Raw genomic sequence first — 10,834 nt, 5'->3', positions numbered from 1 at the left:
GCACTGAGAGAGAGAGAGAGAGAGAGAGAGAGAGTCTCACTGTACATCTAATTATATGCATTATGAAGAAACTGAACATTTCCCATCCATTTTGCCCACATTGTGTTCACCCCACCATCAAACATATCTCTACAGCCTTCTCTCCTATTCTTATTTGTGCAATTAATGGCTCATGGCAACCTTAAACTAACATAAAAGTGATTAAAAAACAAAAACAAAATATTGGACAAAGCGACTGATCGCTTGGACCACCACCCCTTCAGAAGAAAAAGAGAACCGCCCCCTAAATACAACCAAATACGTAGCAGATGATCATATAGATTAAACTCGCCACATTAAGTAATGTTACCCCCAACAACCACAATGTGTTAGGAGCAAATATTCATACAATAGCAACGAATCAACGATCCCAACCCGATGGCCGCCTTCTTTCTCGAGGTCTATCTCTCGAACTGTAATCAATAAAACATATTGGGTTAAAATTTGAAAATCACATGAGCTACTAAATAGCTCAAAGCTCAAAGCTCAAATGCAGGTTATTTACAAGAGAAAATTGATCAATCATAAGAATAAGCAAGCAAATGCAGCATTGTATGTGCCACATCATCTTTAGTTCAGGTATAATATAGTTCACATGATTAGGAAAACCCCAGTCACTGGGGGTTACAACAATCCAACCAGATGAAATGGATGGCGATGGAGAGACAATGGGACACACAAGAACAGAGAAAGATGGGTCCCCGCCCTGATCCAAATTAGTCCATATTTCATTGGATGGGACATGACCCCAATGTGCAATAAAGATGGGATCTTGAAAGTCAATAATTTTATGAAAAAATGCAAACCATTATTTCCCACATTTCCAAGGGATTAGTATATTAAAATTCAAACATCCAGTGAATCATGGAAAAGGCCAGAGTCCACAGGCTATCAGACTCCTTGAAATGGATCATGATGGGGAGACGGGGAAACCCAAACAATATACGATCCCATTGGTACGTCCCACTTTCTCTCCATCACCATCCATCATTTCAAAAGACAGTGATAACCTAATGGATTATGGTTTCTCCATGGTCCACTGAATCATACTATATATTTTCCTTATAAGCAAATAATTAATGCCGAAAGACCAACCTTCCAGAGCTTTGAGAATTATTTTCTTTGGGATTTTCCCCCATGGCTCCTCCTGGTTTGGACATGGAATTAGGGGCTCCACTTGATTGTGGTCCCCGTGCTTCTCCACCAATCGAACCACCAGAAACAAAACCAGCAAGCACAGGCCTATTTCCAGTGGATGTATTGGAAGAGCTTCTTCCCTCATTTTGAGAACTATTATCATCAGAGGTTGCTGCAACAAAGTTGCTCTTGAATTGTGCCATCATCCCTGTTCTAAGTGAATTCATAGCAGCTGATCGACTGGGTATTGATGACTGAGATGGAGCACTGGCTGACTCTGGATTATATCCAATGCCAAGGCCATAATCCACACCCCGAACCCCTCGCCCAGTACCACCACCACCACCACCTCCCTTCCCTTTTCCACCACCTTTCTTCCCACCTGTGTATCGAAAACACAAATACCACAAAAAGGATTACAACAGATAAAGCGAAGAAATTGATGAACTCTCAAGGATAAGCAAGTTATCAAAAATTCAAAATTGCAACTTATGAGCCACTTCATTAGATGGCATGCTTGTAATGGGACACATACCAGATCCCTTCCTTGCATCACGTTTTGCCTTGAACCTCCCATCCTAGAGTTTTGCAGAAGATTTCAATTAACAAGACAATTGCATATGTAACATTTATACAATACAATAACGAGATGATTTTCTCTTTTTCTCTGTTCTCTCTCCTTTTTTTTGATGGTTTCATGGGGAAAGAGAAAATGCAGAGCTAAAATTGCATACATTGATCTATTGAAATTAAATAAGCTCAAGAGGATGCATCCTAACACTCAAGAATAACACTTTGCCATCCCATGACAATCGAAGCATTCACATACATGAAGTGGAACTTCAAGTATGGGAGGAGATTTGCAAATAGAAAAAGAAAACAATTCCACATAAGCTACAAACTCAAACTTCGAGGACCATGCATATATTGACATCGTATAATGCACTATATAAGTTCGAATCAGAATATACACCAGTACGTAGAACATGGATATACAAACACCAACATTTATTGAATTAAGATACAGCCGAATTAAAGTGATCTCCCCACTTGCATTATCAATTTTTCATAACAATTTCAAAGTAAGCCACCCAACGCATCAAGAGACTACCAAAGGAAATGTGCCCAATGCATAATATCACAATATCAACGGTGTTATAATTTCATTTCAATCAACCAACACAAGGACAAACACATAATTAATGCTCCTAGACTAGCTAGAACCTCAAGGTTCAGCAATTTATGGAGTTTTACATCTTCGAAGCACGATTTCAAATTTTGAAAACTACTTTGCTTCAGCAACTTCCAGAATTTGAGGATATGGAGGCTCACAGGGAGACAGGCAGTCTAGGTTTCATAGTTAACCTGATAAAACAGACGAAAAATGGCCCCAACATGGTCTTATCTTTTGTTATTTCTAAAATCACATGATATATGTTTATTCTAAGGAAACGCCCTAGAACACACTTGCCATCTCCCAAGTAAGAAACGCATTTGGCAGCCTAGAGGATATAGACGCCCATGTCTTTTGAACACCACCAAGTGATGACCACAAGAATAATTTACAGTGCAGGAGGGTGATCTATGGGCAAAGAATGAATAAAGTAAACTAATTGAAGACCTCAATTGGGGCACTTTGGGCAATCTAAAAGTGCCCAATCTGAAACATAATATCCACATCCCACACCAAGAGCACCCAATGTTCCTTAGTAGTTCCTGAAATTTCTGCCCAACGATATGGTTTACATTGATTTGTTGAGCAACAAATTTAAGGTTTGTTTTTTTTTTTTGTGTCCTTCCCTCCCCTAAAGCAACACAATTCGAGGAGTTGAGCAAGAATGTAACACCCTCATCAAGCACAAACTTCAACCAGAATGACTATCTTCCAAGCACCACTGGCCAAGCAAGTAATACCCTTGATGTCAGCGAGGTTAATTCTCTTCTCCTTCTATTCCTTATTGATTAATGAATGCTAGAAATTTTAAAGCTATGAGGCTTCTACTAGAGGTTTCTAATCTCAATTCAACAAAAGGACTACCTAATGCCCCAATCTCCACTAGCATGCCAGCCAACATCAATCACATTGACACCCTTCTTTGATGGATAAGCAAGCCACATCACAAAATAACTAAGACAAACACCCTCCTCTATCACTCATTACTCCAAATCACTATCACTATCAAGATCCCCATAGCCTACTCTTATCCAAAACCTAAACCACCCCTAGTACCATCCCCAACAAGAAAATTTTATGACTTTATATTGCTGTTACTACCAATTTCAAACATTGTCCTTAATTGCATGCAATCAAAACATCATCAGTTGTCAAATCCACCATGCTTAGAGGCTTGTTTAACTTGGAATCATCCATACAGATAATTCCAGATAAATTTCCACAGCCATTTCAAATAAAAGTGTCCCATATCAACCTGAGCAGAGTTGTCTATGCTACAGCTATAAAAATTAATCCGAAACAAAGCCTGCTAAAGTGGTGCTGCCAGTTCCAGCAAACAGAATCTCAAAGAAAATCTAAAAAACTGGCTGTCATTCCTTGAGTAAAAATCCCATATCTGCATCCCATATGAACTCTCGGACCAGCAGATACTCTTAACACACAGTACCACAACCTGCTGACAGTTGCGTCAACTCCTTTACTACCCACTACTCGAGAAAGTTATTAATTCAGCCTATGGAATCATTGTACTACTAGCATGCTTTCTTACTTTGACATAGTTGCTTAGGGATCATAACCAATATGAGGTCATTTCCTTCTTTTGCCAATGACATATCCTTGCCATGTGGCAGCTCCCACCTAACCCTACTACTAGGATTTGGAACAATAATCAGATCACTGACACTAGCAAGCCCAATGCTCAAGCAAACCAGAAACAAGTAAGATATGGTCCAGTGGTTTTCCAAAGCTTGCATTCTACCAAAAAAAATTCAGAGCAGAGAAAATAAAACTGCAAGGCATATATCATAGCTCTGCTTTTGTGTGTAAGAAGTGCATGTTTAAGGAAGAAGATTGCATACAGAGTATTTTGAAAATTATTCTCAAAATATGATTAAAACAGTACTAACTCATACTTCCATATGCATGCCTCAATCTACACACACACACACACACACAAAGATTCATGGAAAAAAATAAAACATAAATGATTATAAGAAAGCAAAAAGTGGAAAGAAAATTTACCTTGAGGGCAAGATCCATTAGCTCTGGAGGTACATTTTGACCAGCAGCGATCAAACTGTTGACCAGCTCTCCGGCGAAACGTGCTTCTTTCTGAGTGATAAGAGTGTAAGCTGTGCCCTCTTTATCCCCAGCACGTCCTGTACGACCAATGCGATGGACATGCATGTCCATGTCTTTGGCTATATCAAAATTCACAACCGACTTAATCGACTTGATGTCAAGTCCACGAGCAGCAACATCAGTAGCAACAAGAACATGGTAAATCCCCGATTTGAACTTCTGCAAAACCTCCATACGGGAAGCCTGATCTTTATCACCATGAAGAGCGGCAACCTTGAAACTATTCTGAATCAACTGGGATTCAATCTCATCCACCTTTGCTTTTGTTGAAGCAAACACAAGAACATCCCCATCATCAACCATGGCCGGAAGCTTATTGAGGAGCCAAGGCATCTTTTCCGCGTCAGAAGCCATTACAGTTACAACTTGGGATATATCCTCATTGGCCATTCCAACTTCTCCTACTGTAACCCTAACAGGATCAGTAAGAATCTCCCTAGCTAACCGTTCAACTTTTCGTGGCATAGTTGCTGAAAAAAGTAATGTTAGGCGTTCTGGTCTTATTTGACCAACAATAGATCTTATCTGAGGCTCAAACCCTAGATCAAACATCCGGTCAGCCTCGTCAAGGACCAGGTAAGTAGCCCTAAGCATTGTTAATGCCTTCATTTTTAGCATATCAATCAGCCTACCAGGTGTAGCAACAACTATTTCACAACCAGCCTTCAGTTCTTTGAACTGTTCAAGTTTAGACATTCCACCGTAGACTCCCGACACACGAATACCATGACATTTTGCAAACTTCTTTGCCTCTGTGTATATCTGTTGAGCCAATTCCCTTGTAGGTGCACATATCACACCAATTGGGCCCTCTTCTTTGGCAAGCTCGGGCTGGTCCATTATATGGACAATCATTGGAAGAACAAAAGCTGCAGTTTTACCTGAGCCAGTTTTAGCTATGCCAATAATATCTCTCCCAGATAAAACAATTGGTAGCGCCTGACATTGGATAGCTGTTGGCTTCTCATAACCATGTTTGGCAATAGCATTCATTAGAGCAGAAGAGAATCCACAATCTTCAAAGGATTTAATGGGCCTAGGGACATCAAAACCTGAAACTCGGATGGCTAAACTCTGTTGATATGCAGCAACATCCTGCTCACTCATGCCTATAGAATCAGTAAATACAGAACAAATGTCAGTACAGGACGTGGCCTTATGCATCTAATCAATCAACAGGAAAAAGCATCAATGAAGTGAAGGTTTCTTCAAAGCATTAATATTTTAGAAGAAATGAAAGCATCCATGGGCATTCCATTCACTTGGACCCAAACTCACAAGATGCAGGTAATACAAATGTTTAAAATCACATTTTACATGACCAATCAAGAAAATAACTTTCAGATTTAACAGCCAAGTATTATTGTATTCTAATGGCAAGACTCAAGAGGATAAGCAATCGTACTGTCAATGTTTTAAAAAACGGTCCGCCTAGCGCCTAGGCGGCCTGGACCAAAAATCCACCCGCCTAGACCCAGGCGGCCCTACACAGGCGGATGTACCTGAGCGGGCACCCAGGCGAGCGCCCAAGGACGTAAAGTGTTTCTCGTTTTTTTTAAAATACAGGGCGCCCAAGGTTCTAGGCGCTGGGTGTCAAGCAGACCGCCTAGCGTTTTTTGAAACCTTGCGTACTGTATATTCAATGATACTTACTTAGGGCATTTGATCATGTATGCTACCCATTAACCTGGATTGTAGCCTGATGAGAATTAACAATACTTTTTACATAATTTCCTCATTTGGAGCCTCTTTTACAGTGGTGTCGAATTAAAATTTAGAAAGCCATAACTCCAAGGATTTCTTTTTCTTTTTTTCTTTCTTTCATTTTTTTACCCCCTTCCTTCAGTCTTTTCCAAAGACCAGAATATTTTGTGAATAACATGAATGATTCACAAAATCATAGAGATTTATTTGATTGGCAGTCATGGGTTTGTGCCTCCTGCCGCATTTGTGAGGTATTTTTTTCTCACTTCAGGGAAGTTCTCCTTTCGAGTTAATTTTTGGTTTCCATTTAGTTGTATTTTTTGATCAAGCAGATGCATGGTTAAGTTTCAGTGAATTACGTTTATAGTGGGTGTATTTTTTGTTACAAGGAACAAATAAAAAGGAAAATTATACTCTAATCAAATGGACTGTTGAAATTCCGTACTCCGTTAGGCTATCACCATCAAATGAAATGATAAATGATGATTGAGAGTGAGTGGAACCTACCATTGGGGTCATGTCGTGTTCTGAGGAGGTCATGGGTGTAGTTTTCTTTACAATGAACAAATAAAGAACGGAAGTATACTGTAATCCAATGGACTATTGAAGTACCGTACTCAATTTGGTCATCACAATCAAATGCAATAATAAATGGCGATGGAGAGTAGAACCTACAATTGGGTCCATGTCTTTTTCTGATGAGGTCCCACTCTACCTTAATAATTGTTAATCATTTCATTAGATGGTGAGGACTATCCATAGATTGTTCATGTTCTGTAGAAAACTGAATAACTAATTCATTACTCTTATCAGAAATTTAAAATGCAAAATTGTAGGGAAGAGTTCACCAAATGAAATTAAAGAACTGAAAATTTGATTGAAAATAATTCTGGAAACTTACAAGCCAAGCTTCCTAACTATATGTTGAATTCATGACTCTAAACAAAATAATCTTCAAACTCCGAATGTAAAACTTTGCCACATCTTATCATGAATCCTAAACCTATAGTATAACTCTTGACAGAGAAGAAGGATTCACGCAGCCATCGACAAGCAATTGGGTTAAGGCTTGGATGATGATGATATGAAAACAAGGGAAGGGTACACCTCATATGTCTGGTTTGTATTATGCTGCTAAAGTGTCACAAAGGTATTCAAACTTCTCTTATCAAAAAGCCAGTCACACATGCCCAACAGGTATTAAACATTGGGGTATGTCATGGCACACGATGAGGAAACTCAAGGTATATGAATCCTTCTCTAGGACTTTGCCAGGGCAGTTCACATACAGCCAATGCAATGACAATCATTTAGGAAATTTTCCAAGCCCCTCTTGCAAATGGATATATTGATACATTCCAAGACACTATCGCATATGGATACAGGGAAACATCTAGAAAAGTTGCAAAATTTCAAGACCACCCCATTATTCGGGAATTCTAGATAATAAAACTAGAAAGCAATTCCAGAATATCATAGAGTCAGCTAATACATTGGTGGGTCATGTCTCTTGTAGCATTAAGTTCAAGAATTAATAAACTACTACCTGACATTGCAAAAAGCCAAAAATTTGGTGGGTAAAACAAATGGGAACTAGATATCTTTCACCTCGCCATCGCCCTCCAGCCTCTCGGATCTTGTAGGTTCCCCCACACTGGGAACTCTCAAGCTAAATGTTGACGGTTCCTCTCTCAGAAACCCTGGACCCTAGGGTTTCAATGGAAGCCTCACAAACCACAACTCTGACATCTTGTCCTTTTCACGGTTCATATGACATAGACACTGCCACGGCATAAACTGTAGCCATCCCAGAAAGCCCTAAACACACCTTTGGAGCCATTAACTCCATAGAATATCTAATGTGGAGGTAGATTCGAGGAATGATCTTATGGGCTGCAAAAAAGGCTCGGCTCCCTTGTCGACTGGCACACTTCTTTGATCACATATTTAAACTTTGATGGGAACCCAGGTCGCCTTCAACCTCACTCCAACAGACGCAAACACCATCGCTGACAGGTTGGCAAAGGAGGGAGGAGCTGCAAGCTTGATGTCCACCCATACACTGGCTTGAAAAATCCTACCTCTCCTCTCCTTTCCACTCTCTTTCTCCTTCTCTAAACCTCTATCTTCCTCTCATGTTCTCTCTCATGTCTCCATTCTCTCAATGTCCTCTCTCCCTGAACTAACGCCTCCCTTTCTCTCTCTTCGTCTCTCTGTTTTCCCCCACCTCTCTCTACCTCACCCAGATCTGCTTTGTTTTGCTTGCAATCTACCGCTTGTAGCCTACTGATGTAGACTCATGTTTTTTGGTTTTCTGATTGCTCTTTGGAACCTCTTTTTGTATTTGAGTTCCTGATTTTGTAGGTGGCCATGTTGGGAATTTTGTGAACAAACTTTATTATAGAAACATGGTCAACCACTTCTCAATATATATATATGGAAAAGTTTATATAGAGCCGAGGCTCTAAACAATCAAATTAGAACCCACTTCAAAAATTTCACTGGAAGGGGTTGTTTTGATGCCCAAATATCCTCAAATTGATTAATTAATCCAGTACAAACTACAATATTGAGAATATAAATTTTCAAACCATCATGTTTTAGTCCAAGCATTCAAAAGCTTGCAGGTCCTATAGTGCCACTCTTGATGTTCCTGCAGTTATGGTTTCAACTCCGCATTCATGAGTTGAACGACATTTATGTTCAATTAAAAAACAAAAATTTTCAATAGACTATCAAAACGAACGTGAACCTCTGTGGCTGGAGTTAATGGAGTATTAGTTCTTCCATAAGAGACATCAATCTTCACTTCTCTTGACCCAAACTTTCAGAACAGTAAATGAAACAATCAAAACCTACTGTATTGTATTTCACACCCAATAATGTAAAACACAACTCGTACAATCCATGTTTTATTTTTGCTCTTTTAATGGGTTAAGTTGAGAGGTTGATTTTTATCCCAATTGCAAAACCAAAAACACCCAAGCACACCCAAAATTGTTTTTCAAGAAGAAAAAAAGCAACAGTAGGAATCCTTCAATACCGCAACTTGACACACATGAGAGATAGAGATCCACATAGATTTTTAGAGATCCACATAGATTTTTAGAGAAAAATGTGATAATACCCAAAAGCACAGAGAAAACGATAACGGTTAGATAAATGTACCAGATATAGACTCCTTTTCATCATAAAAATCTTTATTGAATGGCTCGTAATCAATTTCACTGTGATCCAGAGCAGGAATCGGTTCAATCTTCTTCTTGTCAAGAACAATGGGATTGTCATCCGAATCATATTCAATCAAACCTGCATCCACTGCTTTTGCAGCTGCATAAACCTCCTCATCTGAATCATACCCAGCTTGAAGAGCTTCAGCGGCCAGTGTTAACCCCACATCCTTCTTCGCCCTCAAAAAACTCTCTACAGGGTCATCATCTTCATCTTCTTCAAACTTCGAAGGTTTCTCTTTGGGTTTAGGCGTCTCCTTAATCATCTCCTGATGAATTGCCTCCATGAATGCATCTAAGGGATCAATTTCTCCATCTCCAGAATCAGGTTTAGCTTCGTTCTCGTTCTCTTTTGAACCAGAATTATCATATTCTATATCATCCAGGTCGTGATCTTCGTAATTGTCATGGTCTCCGTTCCTTGAAGAAGGGGGAGTATATAAACGTTGAGGAGCAGAGGAGCGCTCAAAACTGTAAGTTTGCTGGCGATTGATGCCAAATCCCTCGAATCCAAACTTCCTCTTTGACATTTCCAGGACCTTTAAAACTATGACTGATAGAAGGTAAAAAACTGAAAATTAGGGTTTTAGCTAGGGTTTCTAATTCATGACGATGTAATTGAGGCTTTACTTGAGCAGAGAACCGTAACTATGGCAGTCTCTAATGAAAACTAAGGGATGATAGGAAAATCTGAGAGCCTGAAGTGTGATAGGAAAATCAGATAGACTGAAGAATGCTTGTGTAAGGTGAAAAAAGAGAGAAACCCTAAAAATTTGCAGAGAGTTGGAGGAGAGAATGCCGCGCTGGAGAGTTAGGGAGATAAAAAGTGCAATTTTTTTCCGGGCATATTTTGCTTTGCTAACCGACCTGGCCTTGGAGCTTATATAGGGGGTGGGATAATGACAAATAGATCCTTCATCTTCACTATTTATGACAAAGGTATCCTAATATCTTGGCATGAAGCTTTGAGGGAGAGAATGATGCGAAAATGCATTTTTAGTGTTTATTAGTTTAATTTGCATTCTTGTGCAGCATATATTTTATGAATCTATGGATTTTATCTTTCCTATGGAATGATGCTTAAACTTCACGGACTTGCTATCATGTGCCTCAATAAAATATTAAACAAATATAACATTAAGATATAGGGATACTTACGTACATATGAATTTCTCCTATTTGAATTTTTTAAAACATTTTAGTTTTTATTACATTCATGGCTGTTTTCATTTTTTTCACTTTTTCAAATGGCCAAATAACCCTTGAGTTGGGACTTTCAAACTCCTGAGTTATCTTAGACCCAGGGCGTGTATTTAGTACCTTGAAAGTCCTAAATTAGTATTGCGTTTAAGACCTTGAAGGTTCTAGGTTATATCACTTAAGACCTTCAAAGTTTTAAGTTCCTCCA

The 10,834-nt window shown here is 39.2% G+C and overlaps 1 protein-coding gene across 2 annotated transcripts; it reads right to left on the bottom strand.

Moving 5' to 3' along the window:
• Positions 1–40: 40 nt before the first annotated feature.
• LOC18430248 (P-loop containing nucleoside triphosphate hydrolases superfamily protein) lies at positions 41–10,283 on the bottom strand. 2 transcript variants are annotated; one of them, XM_006840407.4, is made up of 5 exons: positions 9,365–10,283; positions 4,373–5,601; positions 1,712–1,754; positions 1,135–1,558; positions 41–452 (listed from the first exon to the last, which is right to left on the bottom strand). In XM_006840407.4, exons 1-5 carry the CDS (start codon positions 9,954–9,956, stop codon positions 401–403), a joined length of 2,340 nt encoding a protein of 779 aa, XP_006840470.2. In that variant the 5' UTR covers positions 9,957–10,283; the 3' UTR covers positions 41–400. The 2 variants fall into 2 exon arrangements, 1 of the variants encoding a protein (XP_006840470.2); XR_016050244.1 differs by lacking the exon at positions 1,712–1,754.
• Positions 10,284–10,834: the final 551 nt, after the last annotated feature.

Source organism: Amborella trichopoda, chromosome 2 (assembly GCF_054954075.1).
Source record: "Amborella trichopoda isolate Santa Cruz 75 chromosome 2, AtrichopodaSantaCruz75HAP2 v2.0, whole genome shotgun sequence".
In the NCBI taxonomy this organism is placed as follows: Eukaryota; Viridiplantae; Streptophyta; class Magnoliopsida; order Amborellales; family Amborellaceae; genus Amborella; species Amborella trichopoda.
The sequence above is the reverse complement of the archived record's forward strand: the minus strand, read 5'-3'. Positions and strand labels throughout refer to the sequence as shown.